The 19,836-nt window shown below is 43.0% G+C and overlaps 1 protein-coding gene across 1 annotated transcript; it reads right to left on the reverse strand.

Annotated features, from left to right (window-relative positions):
• Positions 1-1,609: 1,609 nt before the first annotated feature.
• LOC142586137 (uncharacterized) lies at positions 1,610-13,953 on the reverse strand. Its single transcript, XM_075697389.1, has 5 exons — positions 13,451-13,953; positions 13,048-13,181; positions 10,534-10,653; positions 6,400-6,660; positions 1,610-1,824 (listed from the first exon to the last, which is right to left on the reverse strand). The coding sequence occupies exons 1-5, from the start codon at positions 13,951-13,953 to the stop codon at positions 1,610-1,612; spliced, it is 1,233 nt and encodes a 410-aa protein (XP_075553504.1).
• Between the last annotated feature and the right edge of the window lie 5,883 nt (positions 13,954-19,836).

Below are 19,836 nucleotides of genomic sequence, written 5' to 3' on the forward strand. Positions count from 1 at the left end.
AACGATTAATGCATGTATATTTACAGAAATATCCATTAGGCTCGAGCAGACGTCGAATTCTATAACGTCGTGGCAAGCTGGTGCGAAAAACTTAAGACAGCATCGCCACTTTACATCTGTCCAGGCGCATATAGCATGTTCTGATGCATGAGTGCCTTCTTGGTAAGTTGTAACTAAATGTACATCCTGCGTCTCCCACCAATTCCTTGACAGGTATGTTAGACAAATCCGGCACTATTTTAGAAGTACATGTGACATTTCTTAGTGATTATGCCTTGTTTACTGTTAGGATACATCAAGCACAAGTATGCTGAACAGCTAAATAGATGCCTGTCTCGTGTTAACACTTATTCTGCACATTAAAGTACAACATTACGTATATGCCTGTTTCAGCGCAGCCCACATAGGTTGATGTGCTCGACATTGCAGTAACATCTGTTACATCTGCTTCCATAGCATTGATGCGTGCTTTCACGGCAATATATTTAAAGCAAGGAAAGCAAGAAAAAAAGGAAAAAATAAACCGTAAAAATAATGTGCGATTAAAAATCGAACCCTGGACAGCAGCGTGAGAATTCGAGATACTACTGCTACGATACCATTGAAGTTTCATGAGCTGCATCTCCAGTTGTAATATTAACTGCTAAATAAAGCTGTTGGGTATTTTGAAGGCACATTTTTGTGTGCTTTACGCATATTCTTTCCTGGCCTTTTATTTATAACGTATTTACCAGCCAGAGCCACTTGTAAATGCCTCTTTCATTACAATATCAAGCCCTCCTCTGCGCTAGCACTGATTGGCATCGAAGTTTACTACAGTACATACTGCTTGCTCTTATTTGTGCAGGATTTTACCTCGCATATGTGATAAAGGGGTGGTATACATGTGTGATAAGCAGTGAGGAGCTTTGTGGAACGCAGTTGCATTAAGAGCGTGCACCTTATGGATCTGTCATTTTGCCGTAGCTTTAGACACTTCAGTTAGGTAATGAGGAATGGTTATTTACTAACACAGCTGAATTCACATTTCTCTTTAGTGTCCCCTTAATCCCTTTCGATCTTGTTTGGGAGGTCACAAATGAACATCTTATCTTCTTGCACAAAGTCTATGCACAAACAGCTGTCAACAATTTCTTCAGGGAAGAACGCACTGCGTGTTCCATCACATGAAAGGAAGCACTCCTTTATGTGAGGAGGAATGGCACGAATGTCTGCTATGATCACAGGTCTGCAGATGACAACGCAGCGGCCTGTCTCTTCAAGCACAACTATCTTCTCAATTCGTGCATAGCACCCAGCCTCTGTCCGCACAAAGGTTGTATCCGATTTTGGTGGTCTTCTGAATCTAGTGCTGTGGAAAACTTGCTTATTTTGTACAAACCGCTCATATTCCACAGCAGAGGACACAGCCACTTCAGACCGATAATACACTGCATCTTGCTCTTCAGCACTTAGCACTGTGTTTTTACCTATGCCCAAGAGCGATAGGCCATCAACACGGAAAGTTTTTTACCGGTGCATATCCGAGGAAACCATTGCACAACCTTTTTTCTTCAGAAAGTAGAAGTGGGCTTTGAAGTACACACTGTAGCTGCTGAAACATGACGATTCACTCTATAATTTGGTCTGGAAGGCCCTTTGCTGCAGAAATCTGCCGCACGATGTATCCATTTCCCCCTTCAAACACGAAGGCAGAATGTGCCCAAAGGGGCCCAAGGGAGCGGGTGCAGTTTCCAAGGTGGAGGAGTGCATGGACATTATACGTCATGAATGTCACACCATATAATGCCTCGCACCTCGACACGAAGTTCCTCAGAAGAGACTCTGAAAAGTAAAATAGTATTCAATGACCCAATTTTTTTCTCTTTTTTTTCACACTTTTGGCTAAACAATGCATAAAGGCTTACACAAGTACTGTCACACTGTCCAATGTAGAAACAGGCATACAGGGCTTGTGCACAGAACACAGTGATAATTAGAAGGAATACAGCGCCTTCACAAATTTTGAAACGTAGTCTCAGATGTCTCACCACATCTAACCATGGCTTTTATTTTCATATAAAGTTGGGTTATAATCTGAAGTAGGAGCACTTTATGGCAATCAACAAGAACTTTGAACCTTTAACAGGAACTTGCTCTACAATACTGGGCTAGCTGGTGCATGGTCTCTAAATAAAAATGAACAAGTGAAACAACAAATATGGACACAATAGACAAAATGATTGCTCTAGTCAGAGTTGGCTGTGGAGCGCATACAAGCACATTAAAAAGTAGGTATAGAGTGCTCATAATAAACTTTTACAATACACAGACACTATGACTACTGTGCACTGCTTCAGGAGCAATGTGCGGCTATTCCATAAGCTAATAAGGATAGTGGTTTCATGGTGTTTTGGTGCCTACAATATCCCTCCCCCTGCTATTCCAGAAAACTTCATTGCAGCAGGGAGAAATGCTACTGTCAGGAGCAAAGCAGGGGTGATTGCAACTGGCTTGAGCTGGTTAGGCTTGCTAAATATATGGAAGTTTAGAAAAGCTTTGCTTTAAACATTGCCTTCACAATCAAGATGTACAAAGGATTGCTTTTTTCTGCCACAGTTAGCGAAAATAATTATTGGTAACACCTTGCTAGTTTATTCTTCCAGAAACAGCACCCGAAAGGTAGATCCTTTTGCAATATATCTAGTGACTTGATCAGGTTCTTACGGATGACTACCATATTCAATGTATTTTGTTGGGTGACGTTGATGCTTTCTTTAATTTCAATTCATTTATTTTATTGAAGTTCATTTTTTTACTTTAATTTAAATTTAATTTTCATGCTTACTTCGTACCACAGTCAAGGATTGCATGGCCAAGAATGAAGCAGTTCTGTTACAGCATTCAGCTGGTATGTCTGTCAATGATATGAGCTCTTTAGAACCTTGAGTTGACTGTTACCACCTTTAACAAAAATGTTTTTACAGTGGCATTGGTTGCACCAGTTCTTGCATGGCTTCTATCTTGCGTCATACTATCTTATCATGGTAAAAGCAGCCAAAAAATAACAGCAACACAGGACAGAGACATACACTGCACAACGCGCTGAACTAGAAACTGCCCTGTGCATTTCTCTGCCTTGTGTATCCGTTAATGGTGTGCTGCTTTTACCATGAAGCTAAACCAAATCGCCCAGTTTTACACTATTTTGCAGTTCATTTCTTATCATGCGCAGGCAGTGCAAGTTCTCAACCTTTGTGCTGACACAGACAAGGTCTTACAAAGTTCTTACGTATCTATTAACAGAACTTACTCTGACATACAAACAAAAAAATTAATTCCAATCATTTTTAAACACACAACTAACTTTCATATGAAGGTGAGCTATTTCAACAATAACTTTTGCAGTCATTGGACAGCAACCTAGAGGTACCCTGAGAACATGTTCGTTTGTGTTATCAAACAAGGGCTCAGAGAGGGCTGCTACCATGCTACCATATGATAGATACACTCCAATATAACTCTACATATGGAGTTCATGCTGCTAAGGCTGTGCCATCCATAATGCAAGGCAGTTTTAGTTACCGAGTTAACAGATTAGGTTCAGCAGGCTTCCTCTGCTTAGTTTGATTACAGTTGCTGAGAATATCCTAAATATCCTGGCCACTGAGTTTGTGCATGGGAGTACATTCTGTTGATCAGGAATAATGGGGGTACACATTTACAAAACACGCTCCCGGTCTGGCAGCTCACAGTCACACTCCTGAGAAATCAAGATGCTAACAAACAGTGGAACTATGACAATTCAGGGAACTTGTAAAGGTGCACCTTACAACAAATAAGGCCACTGGCTGCATTAGTGACCTTTCGATTTCTTTGCCACCTTGCAGAAAAAGAATTCTCCGGCATTATGCATGCCATATAATTAAATTTTAATGTGTATTTATTATGTGTAAGGTTTCTCACATCAGACGCGTGTATATGTTCACTATGCTAACTCTGAATAAAGCAGTGATTATGATGCACATGGTTTTGGTCATAAAAGAGCTAAAAAAGTTAGCAGGTTAGCTCATAGCAGTACAAGAAGTAGGTTGATAGTCTATGTACAGCATGGAGTACCTGCAGGCAGTACCATAAGCTCACATATGCCGTAGAAGAATCGACACTTGGGCAAGTTGGTACTGTTTGAACTTCTTGAATGGGCAGCACAAGATGACAAACACAGACGGCAGGAAACACACAAGACAGCGCTGAACTCGCAACGAATTTTATTAGAGAGCATACACATGCTTCAGTACAACCTATATCCACATGCTCTCCCATCGATGGCGCCATTACCAGTGCATAGGCAAACAGAAAGACCCTCTAATCTAATGCTATACTATGAAGCGGTTTAAAAATGCAAATTCACTGTCATGCAAATTTATTGAAGGCATGATAACACAACGCAATCTTTTTTTCCTGATATGGTAGGCCTCAATATTCTCCCTCATAGTCTTATTGCTATGTGTGGAAACAAGTGTGGTGGTTCACAGATTGGAGCACACCCATACTCAGAGCAATGCCGCGCGACATGTGAATAGGCATCACCCGCTAGCGAGCGCCTATGTTCGGACATTCTAATGTTCAGGCATCAATTTGTTTGGCCGATATAGACGTGGCCACCGGAAAACAGAAGCTGGTAATGAACATTGTGCATTCCATTCACAGTGTCCAGGTGGGGACATGTGCTAACAGTGCAGCCTTTCCTAGCAACAGTGGAGGCAGTCTGTGCCAACTACCTATCAATCTTACTGCAAATTTTTCTCATCTTGTTAGCAGCAGAAAAAAGAACCTTTGCATCAAACCTTCCCGCTACATTCGTGAGGCTGTACGATAGTTTTTCTATATGTGGAATTCCAATTACTTTTTCTACTTTTTTTGGAAGGCTCTGAGTTAATCATTTTTGTGGACGCTCCTAATTTTACACCTTAACAAGCTTCTGCACGGTCACGCGGGTGGAGTGCTACTGAAAACTGCTGCTATCAAACGCTCAGGTAGTTTTAAAGAACTCTCAGAACTCTGGTGGAAAGATTGCAAAAGTGCGGAAAGTAGGACCGAAAATGCAATGGAATTTTTTACCATCTTTGAATGTGCAGAGTTAAAATTTAAAATCGGTTTTTCTGACTTCGGGCAATACATTCAGCACACATGCTTATCAGTTAGTTTAAGCCTCCTATATAAAGATTGCAGCTAGTTCTTAGCTGGCAATTCATGTGTGAATTCTAACCCTGAGCCACATTTCTGGAACACTTGGAGCTACGTTATCAACAGTTTGTTGGAAATTAGAATTTTTCACAAAGACCAGAAAATCATCAACATATCTTAGCACTTTGATCGTTTGGTCATCTAGGGTAATTTTTATTTTTATCAACCCTGCCTAGGAAAATGTTAGCACCGGGGCAACTTTGGAGCCAATGCAAATGCCAGATTTTTGTTGGTTTAAACTTTCTTTCTATTTAAGAAAAGTTGAAGCTAAGTAAAAAGACAGAATCTCGAGTTACCACTGCCGCTAGAAAACTTGAGCTCATTGTTGTCCTCGGTGATACACAGCTCAACACTTACCATTAAATCATCATGTGGTATGTTATAGTATAAGTCTTGAACATTGATGCTAAGAATGTTGCAATCACCAGGATTAGACTGAATGATGAAGCTAACGAGATCATAGCTAATGAGACCACAAAAGGGTCTCTGATCACTAATGATTGCAAATGCCTTTGTAAATAGGCCTACACAATCGGCTGCCACATATCCCTTCCTGCGACTATATTTGAAATGGAATGTCAAGCTTGTGACTCTTTGCAGCGAAGAAAATATCCAAGTTAAGCCTTTTCCCTTTTTATACTGATGAAGCTAGCTGCCCAAGGTTGTGACTGGAGCAGCGACAGTGCACATTCTTTAACTTTAGCAGGCTCCAGGTCTACTGCTGTGAAATTATTTTCTGAGTATAGATATATGGCTTGAATCTATGAAAACACCATGACTCTTTCCGCACATAGCAATCAGACTATGACGAAGACTATTGAGGCCTACCATATCGGGAAAAAAGGATCACATTGTGTAAGCATGCATTCATTAAATTTTCATGACAGTGAATTTGCATTTTTAAACCGCCTCATGGTCTAGCATTAGCTTACAGGGTTTTTCTGTTTGCCTGTGCACTGATAATGATGCCATCGATGGGAGAGCACATGGGTATAGGTTGTACTTAAGCATGTGTAGACTTTCTAATAAAGTTGCGAGTTCAGCACTGTCCTGTTCTTCCTGCCTTCTGTCTTTGTCGTCTTTCACTGCCCCTACAAGATGTTCTCACATATCGGCTTTTTTAGTTCCAACTTGGCTTGTATGCATGCACTGGCACTTGCTTTTGGACCTTACCGGCTTTGTCAATTTCGAAACTGGTAAGTTCCTCTTGAAGCAGCATATATATAGCCTCGCAAAGCTTGGAGAGGTGCCTCCAGTACTCTTGAGGAAGAATCTCATTAAGGCAAGGCAAAGCATAGAAAAGGAGCCAGTGCCTCCATTCAGATGCCTTCCAATGGCTTCTCTCTTGAATTGACCGTGGCAGTCGTGTGATGCAGTGAGGTGGCTTGATGGACAGCAGCCGCAGCTCTATTCGGGAAAGTGCTGATGGTGCACCTATAAAAGGCACCATGAAAGTTAATTTCATCAGTGTCACAACAAATGTGGGTCAAGAAGTGCTCAAAACAGATCAAAATAAACAGCATTACATGCCCAAAAACTGTCATAGGAGGTCTAATATTTGATTCTAAGGACATATTAAAACATTAAAACTTGCTAGGGCTCAGTTAAGAGATATTTTGTATGTTATATATATATATTTGTTTCTTGGGTTGAAAGTGAATTGCTGGAAAACATAGATGAAAGACTATAAACGAAAAGTAATTGATTGCAGCAGTGCTAGTGTGGATGTTAAATGAAGCTAAGCAGTGGTGTAGCCAGAATTTTTTTTATGGGAAGGACAGGGAGGGAGGGCCCCAACTTGATCAAGGATCTGGCCCCGTATTAACCAGGGGCATTGGCAGTGTGCCACCCCCTGGCTACACCCCCGAAACTAAGCGATTGCAATGATGACCTTTTAAGTTGCTTTATTCATTTCAGTTTTCCAAAAGAGTTGCAAGTACAAACAAATACGGCAGCCCAGGTTCATTGGATATTTCACAAGGTAGCGTCGCACACATGTTATGACACTAACAATTGCCACTTTTGGTAAGTGTGAATCCGGACAAGTGCAAAAGTCCTTGGAAAGTGACTTAATTAGGAATAAATTACTGTGAAATGAAAGCTCATCTACACCATAGCTTGAGTGGGCTGTGCTGCTAATGGTATGGCTCATAAACACTGCACGCATATTCATACCTGCCAACCTATGGACCTCAAAATTCGAGAGATTCACCTAGGGGAAATGTGTGTGTGAAGGGGGAGTAACGACGACAACAAGAGTAATGAAGTCAAATTTTTTTCCAGGGCTACAGTAACGTCACAGACTCGCCTGAATGACGGGCAGTACAGTTATTAGAAGTTTCAGCACTCATACTGACTAAAAACAGTGCATATGTGCATGCACATTAAGGAGCACTGGCCATGTTCTGCAACAGTCGAGCCTTTCCCCTCTTGATATGCTTCCCTGCAATATTTTCTTCTGTGTCTTCACATAACACTCATTTACAGCGGCAACACTGACTTTAGAAAACGCGACTATAATGCAACACATATTCCACCATTGCCACATGCGCAATCCTCAATGCATTCCTTGATATGAAGTGAATCCAGTTAGACCACCGTAAAATTCCGAACAAGCGCCCCCAACCATGCAAGGCCCTCCCCCCCTAACTTTACTGTCAATTTCATATCTCCGCACCGTTCCGGGAAAGCGCCCCCTCCCCCCGCCCGCGCCCTTATCATGCGCCGCGCCTTAGAAACACTGGTCTGACCTATCAAGTCCAAGCAGCTAATTCAATCCAATCCTTCCTTTCAAGCCATTTGCATGCTCGTTCGCATGCACCATTTGTCGCCTTGTTTTCGCGTTGTGAAGTTCACGATGCCGATGCATTTGTACACAGGGGCGAAAAAAGTTGAGGTCGTACAATGGCATAGAGAAAACAGAAGAAACGTGCACCAAACATTCCGACATTTTGAGCTCGACCGCAAATGGATACGGGAATGGGACAGTAATTTCGAGAAATTGCTTCAGCAAAATTACGGGAGAACAAAACTTCGAAGAAAGCTGAGTAACGGCGCCCCAGTTTTCAGTGAATGCGTGGACGATGCACTCTTTGAGTTCTTCCGAGCGGGAAAGAACGGCAGGACGTGCCGTTAGTAACGGCTTCTCTCTGAAGAGGCTGTGAGAATAGCCAACAACATGCAGTTAGGAAATTTTGTAGCTTTCAGCCATTACATAAGTTGATGGAAGCAGCAGTTCGGCATGTCAATGCGGCGTTCTACGAACGAGAGCCAGAAGACACCCGAAGAGTTTTCGGAGGCAGCAAGTGCCTTTCCGTCTGCGGCAAACTCCCTGCGATGGTGCAACGACTACACGTTGTACAACATCGCCAATATGCACCAGATGATGGTCCGAATAGACAATCCAGCCAACAGGACAAACAACATGGTCGGCGAAAGCACCATACAGATCGCAAACACTGGATGTACCCGAAGAGGCTTCACGGTTCGCCTAGCCGAGCGTGCCACCGGCCACAAGCTCCCAGGATTCGTTATTTTCAAGGAACTGGGAAAATTCCATCCAGGGTCTTCGCCAGCCTTTGCATACCAGGTGAGAATTTTTTTTTTCAATGGGGTGAGGAATCGCACGATGTCACTAAGTTCGTTCTATCAAAACGCTGACTATGAAACGCTGAAGGGCTGGGTGAGATCGGAAGAGATGCAGGAGTGGCTGTCAAGGATCTGGGGCCCAAACGACGACGACATGTGGCGTTTACTGGTACTGGACCAGGCGCCCATCGATAAAACGTAAGCTGCCAAGAATGCTTTCGAGGAGCCCAATACCGATGTGCTTTATGTGCCTGCTGGGTGCACAAGCATCCTGCAGCCAGCTGACGTCTACTGGAACAAGCCTTTCAAGTCCACCCTACGGCGTTTGTGGGAAGAATATATGCATGAAGAAGGCAGGTCGGCCAAAGGAAACCTGAAGAAGCCTTCGCGCCTGCATGCTCTCGATATTGTTGCCGAAGTGTGGGCTGCTGTACCCGAGGAGACTGTGGCACGCTCCTTCAAGGAATGCAGCGTTACTAACGCACTCGATGGCTCGGAGGACGGCGACCTGCATGGCGGACTGGAAGATGTTGGAGCCGTGGCGCCAGAAGACAGACTAGGGTGGACTTGAAGCGGAATGCTGTGAACTTTTTTTTGCGACTGACTCGGAGGAGTCTTTCGATGGTTTTGAAAGTGATTTACATAGCAATCATGAATCTTTTGCTCCAATGAAGTTCATGTTCCAAGAAGTAAACAAAATGTTAAATGCATGTGCACTGTGCTTTTTTTTTTCTTGCGAGAAAATGTTGCCGCCATACTGAATTTCGGCGCCGTTCTGGGATAGCGCGCCCCCCTACTTTGCCAGTGATTTCGACTTGCTGGGGGGGGGGTGGCGCTTGCTCGGAATGTTACAGTAGTTAAGCCTACACTGCCTACGCACAAACGGCTTGTATTTAAATATAATGTTGGCTAGCTACCTTGCATATCATTGTAATTGCGTAGTGGCTGCGCTGCATGCTGCATTTTTTCTTTTGCAGTGAGGTTGGGAACAATTTTTTGGGAGATTTATACGCGTGCCCGTAGAATCAGGGGGATTGCTCGGAATTCAGGAGTCTCCTCGGCAAATAGGGAGAGTTTTCAGGTATGCATATCAACAGACGCATGCAAAGGCAATGAAGACAGCAATGCACCTTTTTGAATGTCAAAGAAATGCTTGTAGCCAAGACTAGGGCAGTATTATGCACCACGTCTGCTTAATTGTCACAGTGTTCAACGCATTCATGGTTCAACTAACGCTTTCAATAAATCATTTCTGCCGACTGCCATATCGGATTGGAATGTACTTCCTGACACTATCGTCAGTGAAACAAGTTCTGTAGAGTTTAAACTGTTATTACTACGCCAGTTTTGTCCACAACCCCAGTAGTAAGCCCTTTTATCGGCTTTTTCATTTTCACGTGTTTACTGTGTTTACCAGTTCTTGCAATCTGTATTAATGTGTTTTATCTTTGTGACCCATGGTTACCATCCCTTAAGGGTAATTAAATGATGATGATGAAAATTGTCCAGTGAAAACACACCTAAGTATTTATGCCAATTGTGAACTAGATGCAGAAGTATCAAATTAATGATGCAAAGTCCCATGATGCATTTTCAGACAATTCCAATTGATTTTGTCTGCTGTGTGAATCCACCGTATTGTACAAGTCAAGCATCTTGTAGGTTCACCTTGTAAGCCATACAATACAAAGTAAATGGGAATGGAAAGGGTTACTTTACCAGAATAGAAATGCTGATCAGAGTTCGAACTTGATAGAATTGTTTCCGTCAGCTGCTTTGCAACACCTTGTAGTACGCAGCGCATATATTCAACGCTGTATCCGTTCACAAGGTCCAGACCTGAACAAACAGAATTTTGCGTCAGCATACATAAACACGAAATTTTACTATCATGCTTACTATGAACTTCAACGCATGGTCACGTGGCTAGGCACTCTCCCAGGTTGGATAGTGATGTCAATGGGCACCATGTCCTCAGCTTAAACTGACAGGGCTCCGCTAGTTTTGTTCCGAACATAACACCTTAATGCCTGCTCTGGCCATTTCTCCCAGGCTTGAAGGAAGCTGTCTCATCAAAATCAGAACAGACTGGCAGCCACCTTTTGTGCAAGCTGTGTATCATTCATGTTTCTTGAAATAAAGACTGCAGTCACCCCAAATCTTAATGTTTGGTTTATTGCCCCTCGGCGAGTCGTCACACAGGAGTCTCCATTACCATTCTATGCCTACATTTGCCTTTTTTTTCTTTCTGCATCAGCTCGCAATGTGAACGTCAAAGCTAACGCACTGTTTCTTATCTGTAATATCTTATCATACAAAAGAAGGCAGTCACCTTTTCAGATTGTGTTTGTGAGACCAAGATTTTGTGCTCTACAATGAAGCCTTTTTGTGTACCAAAATGCATCAAATATTTTCCAGGCGCTCTGCTCACAATATTTTTGTACAGTCAAGGAACCAGTCAAAATCTGAGGACATATCATTGGACGGTCATTTCCGGAGCTATTCCAGAGTATACACTGTTTGGCTGGTTGAGTAAAACTGCTCAAGTCATCAAACTTGCCATGTACGACGGCTGATACTACGTCTGATTCTATCACATAAAGGGATAGAATCGCTGAAAGTTACCGTCCAAGAATACATCTTCAGGATGACACTTGCACTTGCTATTATCATTGGCAATCTATCGCTTTAAGAAATTTGAATGCTCGTTAAGATAGCCTTTTATATATGCCCATCTGATCAAGTAGACAACTTTGCTGTGACATACAAGATAGAACATGCATATTTTGGTTACACATTTCCTTTTCATTTGCTTCCTCACGAAAAGGGGCCACTCAAAGACCTCGTGTTGCCTCCTTTTGTTGGCATGGTGTACGTTTGCATGATAAAATTGTGCAGTGGAGACGAATTCTTTGGTGTGATGTAGAATGTTCGTGTGATGAAATTGGGGCAGCGCAGATCAGTAGGCAGGGGCCCGACACAACTGTTAGTATGCTATCGGTGTCAATAATTGAGAAGGAATTGTTTTTGCTCAGCTGGTGACAGCCTTTCTTGTTCGAAAAAGGAAAAAGATTTTTGGGCCATGTTCGTGGTTCTTTCCAAGTTTAGATATCTCGTCCTTTTTTCATGTCACACTTAGCTTGTGTTTTATCAGCTTGTACCATCCAAATTTTAGTGATTGCGGTTGTTTTTGGGCATGCATTGCTGTAAACCAGGGGTGGAGGGCTTCCTTTTAACTTCAATTGTAAAGTACAGCACTCGTGTTGTCTGTGGCTTAATTTTGCCCTGTGCATGTCGGACTAGTTTAAACGTCGACTTCTGAGTCTGCTTTCCTCAGAACTGGTGTCATAAGAAGACCCTTGCGAACACCTTTTAACAAATACATATTCTGTGCACACAGGTCTTCTGCCATGCAGCTGAGAAAACCCAATACAAGGCCCATAATATTGCTACATAGAAAGTGAATTGGCGAAATCAAGTTATACATAAATATTGACTCAGACATCACACAAGATGTGATGTCTGCTACCAACATGAATTGTTTGCAGACAAAATTTATCAGTTTGTGTGAAATCATACATTTCTTCATTGAAGACAATCGTCACTAAAGCATGTGGTTTATGCTATGGACACATGTACAGCAGTGTGTTATTTACACTGCGTACAGGCATAGAAGCAGCAAAGCTGTGAAGCCAGGAAACTATATTAGTATCCATATGCACTTTTAAGGCTCTTGAACCGACAGTCTTAGGTCATAAAGGCAATTTGGGTGCTGCTACACGGGCAGATTTGATAGACAACGAGCCAACACAGTTTATTGGAACATCCTCAAAATCTCCAAGGCCTTGAAATGGCAGTCGTGCCATCATAGTAGCATTTTAGAATCAACATCAAAAGGAAATACCTGCTATGAAAACATTACCCGAAAGCTGAGCGAAAATTGCAAGCGCCTAATTAAAAATAACTTATGTATGTGCTGATAGTGCTGCAAATGGTAAACTTTTTTTTCTTGCTTTCTGTGCAACTTTAGTGTGGCAACCAACGTGGCACTCGTTCATGACATGACAATGAAACTCTCAATAGCCGTTGAGAAGTGCTGCGTTGCAGTAACACAACTCCTTGAAGTTCGACACTTTCAATTACCTCCGACTCAACGGTCTTTGTGTTCATGTGACTCGGGTAATAACTACTGCCATTGGGAAAAGCATTATGGCATAAATGCTGCTTACTTACCTTTCAGGTTCATCAAGGCCGACGGTCCCTTTAAGCCATTGATGGTGTCTTTAATCCTGCTTGCCAGATGCATCTCACTCTTGACACGGTCTGAAGTTCTCTGTTCAATCGGTGACACCAATGTGTAGCGCATGCTCCTTATGCACATAAAAGAGTGCGACAATAACATTAGTGAAAATAACAAGCTAAAATTTTGTTGCTTACATCTAGAGCCTGTGTTAGCATGTTTACGTTATACCATACATTGTGCATATGTATATGAAATATTAATAATTTACAATCTGTATATGTGTGTATATAACATACACCATGCATTATATACAGCAAGAAAAACCTAGCTTTGAATTTTAAGAAAATATACATCATAAGGGAATTTTTGGAGACTAATAAAAATATATTTTACTTACCTTCCCGGTGCTCTCCTGGACTCAGGCACCATGTGCAACGAAAATATCCATTGAAAGTGACCATGTTCTGCACTGATGCCCTTGCAGGTGCATCAACGGAGAGGCACAAAACATAAGGCTTTGACACATGAATGTCGCCTTTGTGAGCCCACTTCACTACCCCTGTGCTGTTCACTTCATTCACAAACTGCTGAATGAACAGGTGCATTTCTGGATGTTTTCTACCGAACCACAGCCCAGCGAGAACCGGGTGCTTCAGTCGCAAGTGTGGTGGCAGTTCATTAACAATAAATTGCAGGGGCCACACTGACGTCTTCGAAGATTTCCATACAGGGCTCCCATCAGTATTTATTGTCAGTGTCAAATCATCAGGGCAAAGGTTCTGTTCTTCCCTCAGTTTGCTGTAGCAGTGGCCTTTCGTAATATCAGTGATTGTTGATGACGGCTGTTTAAGTGCTTCAAGGCTTTCATGCAGTTCCTCTTTGGTCCGTTCGATCATATGGCTGAGTTGCGTTGCTAGGTTAAGAATGAAGAAAAAGCTACCTTCCTTTTTCAATGACTGGGTAGTTCTCACACTGTGACAGCTGCTGCACTCAGCGGAATTGCCATGCGTTGTCATGACGCGTTTGCATGGCTCACAATAAAAGTGATGCTGCACAACATCATGCATGTCCGTTGCCCAGAGCTTCCGAAAAGCGAATTTGCTCTGAGGCAATGCATTTGTACCCACGATAAGGTTTATCAGCTTCGCTAGGTCGCCAAGTGCTGTCCACGTCAACCCATGAGAAACCGCAAACGACATTACTGCTGCTATTGCGGCCGCCTTCGTTACATTTGAGTTGGGCAATCTTTCGCCGCCGTACAGCGCAAACCAAGACGGCAACGTGCTATCATCAGAGAAACTGTTGGCATCGTATTCGTCACTACCGTCAGAGCTGTCCGCACTTTGGCAAGTGTCACTTGCACTTCTTGCGCTGTTCACATCGTCGGATTCTTCATCGCTGTCGGGTTCACCACTATCACGTCTGAAGCTGTCGCTACCGTTGCGGTCCGAATAAATGTCACTGTCGTCCCCGTCATTCGACCCACCTTGCGATGTGTTAGACGAAGCCTGTGTCGCGCATTGGGACTGCGCACCGGGGCCGACGCTCGTAGATTGTGCTCGTAGGGTTGCCGATGCGGCGGCCATAGCCACGGCGTGCGCCTTTTCATGCCTCTGCAAAGTAGAGTCCGGCACATCGAAGTAGCTATCCCCGTCTAAGTATACCTTGCGCCGCTTTTTAGCGGAAGTCTCGGTCATCGCTTTCTTTTAGTACACGCTAAGCTGAGAAAGCACACTAAACGAGTAAGCAATGATCGCCAGCACACAATAAACAACGCGGAAAGCAGCCGGGTCATGTAGGGTCGCGTTACCCATGGAGAACAAAAAAGTTAGGAGGGAGCTTGACGTCATGCAGCCCGCCTTGGCAAGCAAACCCTCCATGAAGCCCACACATTTGCTCAGTAGTGGCCCAGCACGTGACCTCGTTAGTCGAGATCACGGAGCAAGAATCAAGTTTTGCGCAGACGTTTGGTGGCCAGTAGCTATGCCAATAGTTTTTATTCGGTGCACGCTTATGCAGCTGCCCTACTGCGGATCTGCTTAGAGAGCAAGAACACTAAAACCAACTGCTCATTTTGACGTGCTATCACGTGCTGGGCCGACAAATTTGTCTTCAATTGCGTTGCGCGATGCTCTTTTTTACTATATGTCTCAATAAGGTTACCAAAGTGGTTACTAAGACCACTAGACCAACTAGACGACGAAGAACGGCGACTGTAGATGGATATTACGAGTGTCCTCTGTGAAACAGAGGGGCGGCGAGTGCCACGAAGCATTGTATTTTTACCTTCTACTCCTCAGCCGTGATTCGTGTTTTGTCGAACCTGACAAGAATTCATTTCCCCACAGTATATATTTGGCGCCACCAAATCGCTATCCGCATATTAATGAGCCTTTCCTTTGTGGTAAATCTTAAGCAAATTGACCTCAGTGCCTATTCCGAACGGTCTATTGTTTTCAGACAGGAGCCTGTTAAGTTTCACGAAGTAACGGCATGTGTTTGTCACGTTTAGACGATAAGCCAGGAAATGCACATTCTACAGGCGGCAAGGCCTATATATATGGCAGGGCTGCGTGATACTCATGCAATGAACCCAATTTTTGCGAAATTGTAATTTATCAGCGATGAAATGTTATGTGACATGTGCATTACTACGAATGTGATGTTTCCGTCATGTGCAGATATATAGGCATTGAACTTGGGTAATAGTCATTCAATTTTTGTTATCTCAGCAAAATTTGTAACGTGGCGGATGTAAGACGACGATAACCTACGTCGGACGCTGACAATCTAAAATTGTCATTAACGTACGCCAGTCCGCAGCAACATTATTTTCTGTCCGCAGCGTATGCCGTGTCACCGAGGGGGCTTTATGCCCGTGTACGATAGAAGCCTCGCACTACTTGTGAAATTGAGTTGGTTGGTTATACCAGGTTATACAGGGTGCCCCAACTATCATGCACCAAGATATAAAGATATGCAAATGCAATGTGGCTGTACAGAAACAAGATAATGTTGTTTGCCGTCGCTAGGAGATACTGAGATTATTTTCTGCACTCCACCTAATTACATAATTAGATCTGAATTAACTAATCAACTTCTAAAACACTATAATCCAATTAAAAGCGTCAATGCGAAAATTGTAGAGACATGGACAACTCCCGATACAGCATTCTGTTGCTCAGTACGTGCTACATGAAAGTTTTTTTCCGAGGGTGAAAGAAGCCTGCGAATACACGCAAAGTGCCTCGCTCGGAAAAAAACTTTCATGTAGCACGAAGTGAGCTACAGAAAGCTGTATCGGGAGCTTTCAGCGTTTCTCTACAATTTTGTCATTGACACGTTTAACTCGAATCATAATATACGAGATGTTGATTAATTCAGACTAATTATATCTCCAAGCGACGGCACATAACATTACCTTGGATTTTTCCAGCAATGTGGGGTTTGCATATTTTTAAAGTTTGGTGCGTGATAGTTTGGACACCCTGTGTGTGTGTGTGTGTGTGTGTGTGTGTGTGTGTGTGTGTGTATATATATATATATATATATATATATATATATATATATATATATATATATATATATATATATATATATATATATATATATATATAAACCGTACAGGTGTTTGGCTTCAACGATATGACACGTACTGTTCAATAAGATTGCATGTGTTATAAGGGGGCCGAGGAGATGTAGATGAGACGTCCAGCTTGTTGGTTGATATGAAGTTATTGTAGCCTTGAACAAAAGGAAATGGCAGGCATATGATAACCAGAAAGAAGTTCGGTTTGTCACCCTGCAGTCGGTAGTCAGGAAAATGATTTACAAGGTGCTGGAAGGGAAGAAGATATTGAACAGCGAAACGCAATCGTCGTACTTTCTGAGGCGGCATACCTTTACAGAAAGCGCAGGGGAAGAAAAATAGCGCGGTTTCATGCATACGCGCCGTTATAACTAGCTAAATGGACAGCCAAAATCATACACAAGAGCGAAAATATATGCGTATGATGGCAATGAGGTGCACGGGCAATGAGCAAACAAGAAGTGAACTACGTATTTAATAGTGGTATTCTTTCGAAGCACTCGTCAAATGCTCTATGTCCTTACGGACATGCACATGTGTGCGTGTGTCAAAACGCACGCGAGCAATTTGCAGAGAACCCGATTGCAGAGCGATCGCATTTTTGCATCAACTTCGTTTAGTATAACACTTGGCACAGTTAATTGCCTGGTTTGTAGAAAAAAAATTCAAATTTGCCTGCGTTTATGGGGATGCAAGCTGCTGCCGGCGACGCGACAAGCATAAACTTGTTTCGCCGCCTGCCGTCAGCTGCAGAAAGCAGCGTTTCCGGAGGGGCTGCCACGTGTTTCCCGCTCCTGGAACAGGCGACTGTCCTCCCTGAAACGCTGCTTTCTGCAACTGACAGCAGGCGGCGAAACAAGTTTATGCTTGTCGCTTCGCGGCTGCCTCTTGTGTTTTCATACGCACAGGCAAATATGTAGTTTTCTGAAAAACTAGTGAATTAACTGTATCAAGTGTTACACTAAACAAAGTCGACACCAAAATGCGATCGCCCTGCAAAATTTTAGCAACTACAGTACAGCGGTGAGCGCAAAATCTTTTTGAGAACGCATGCAGCGAAATGTTCAGGATCCCGTACATCAAGGCAGGGTTGAAGCAACGTTGGGTTGAAGGGTGTCCATGCATGTGGCCTCGTAGACGGGTGAAGACAAAGTTGTAGCCGAAGCCGTGTAGGGTGTGTGTTGTGTCTCGTCTGGTCGTGGTGTAGCGTGCGGACTCTACAATGTTTGCGTATGTAAAATATCGCGACAATTATCGAGCTATACTACCTGTGCGGCTCATCAAATCTTTTGAGCCGGAAGATGAGCGAGATTTCTCGAAAACGACTGAATATCAAGCACACTGGTGCAGCGAAGATGGGAGCACAGAAGTCTACTACCCGGCCTTTGTTCATGCCCTCGCAGGTGAGTAAGCCTTGCTTGCAGATGTTTATATTATTACATTGCGCAGTTTTTTGGTCTTATGAAGTTTCCATCGATACTCGGCTGCCCATATTTAGCTTTTTTTTTTGGTCCACATGGCAGCGCTGTTATCTTTACCAAAAGTTTGCGAGAACCACCGCAGGGATTAGTAAAGGGGCCCAGTGGAAATTTTGTTCGAAAGCGGCAGTGTAGTACCTCATTCTTATGATATTAAGGAGCGCCTGAAGTGCAAGTGAGGTGTTAGCATCGTACCAGAAGGCATTAACGTATTACCTTTGCACTGCGGTATTGTGTGCTTGCGCCGACGTCGCGCAATCTCGCGTAACCTCAACAGATGGACTTGCCCATCTTTTGGGACGTGCCCAGCCTATTTCTGCTTTTCATGAAATCGCTGCTTTCTCATGTGGTCATGCATACGTGGACAGTTAGGCGAAACGACTGTCACAGGAATTTCATTCTGCATGGCCAGGACTTCCGCGTCAATGCCTTATTCCTGAGCGTTAAGGTTGTTGCAAACAGGTCTGAGGATAAGTTTTCAACAAAACTTTTTCTATTTATCTTTCATATTTCATTGTTTTGCATTCTTTAGCCTTGGGATCATTCTCTGCCTGATCATTCTTTGTCATGATTGTCCTAGTTAATGTTAGTAACTGCTAAGCTGGTCAAGGCCTGGTAAGATGTACAATTTTTCCTAAGTATGGACAGCTGGGTCATTTGGTTGTGATTGGCATTATGAAACGTCGTTCCAGCGCACAATTAAACACGGACGAGAAGAGGACAACACGAACGCCGGCGTTCTTTTTCCGCTTTGTGCTGTTTATGAATAAGCAAATTCAGGCTAATTTGTTGACAGATCTTTGGTGACCTGTATTAACACTGAAAATAGATTGCTGCTTTGCAGACTACTGACTTCTCTTGAAGTTCAGGAGACTGTACTGGAAAGTTACGAGGCAGTCAGCAGTAATTTTGTTCTCTTCCTTTTGTTATCCTACTAATTTACAAACTACAACAACCTAATTGGTACTATTTATAGTGAGGAAAATGCGAACAGTGGGGTCATGTGGCACAAGCATAGTTATGATTCGTTGTTCCTCCTGCATCATTGCTGCTCTTGCAGTGCAAATGTATTCCTGGTGCTATGAAACTTGGAGCTCTTTGATTGTGGGAGCAAAAGCAGTGATGCAGGTAAGGAAGCAGGGCATGTGCGAGCCATATCACGCAGCACGAGTGGTGACAGTTGTATGCACTCTAACTATATTGGCAAGTGAAAATGGCATTGCTGAACTGGGAAATGTAAAACGACCATTGAACAAAGCAGTAGTGTAAGCAGCCATGCACAATGACTGGTCAGCGGCATACTCTTTCCCTACAGGTACGCTTCGGCCACACATTTTGTTCTTTCAATTTCATTTGACCTTGATTATACATTACAGTCTGCAAAAAAGAGTTGAAAAGCACAGTGGCCGTTAGTCTCTGCAACCATTTGGGTAATCATGGAATATGAGTGAAAGAAAGGTAGTTCAAGGAAATTGTTATAAATATAATTGTGGCCAGCTGATTGCAGTGCGACTCTTAAATTTTCAGTTACGTTGTACATCTATGTGTAGCTGCATGCATTTGATGTTGGCTGCAGTTAAATGTGACCAATGAACTGTGGTGCTCTTTTGGTTTTAGACACTCTGGAAGTCCTGAACGCCAAATTAAAAAAAATGAGGGAACCTTTTCCCCGATTAATTAAAATTGAAGATCAGCTGGGACCTCGCAAGCAA

This window comes from Dermacentor variabilis, chromosome 6 (genome assembly GCF_050947875.1).
Source record: "Dermacentor variabilis isolate Ectoservices chromosome 6, ASM5094787v1, whole genome shotgun sequence".
Classification (NCBI taxonomy): domain Eukaryota; kingdom Metazoa; phylum Arthropoda; class Arachnida; order Ixodida; family Ixodidae; genus Dermacentor; species Dermacentor variabilis.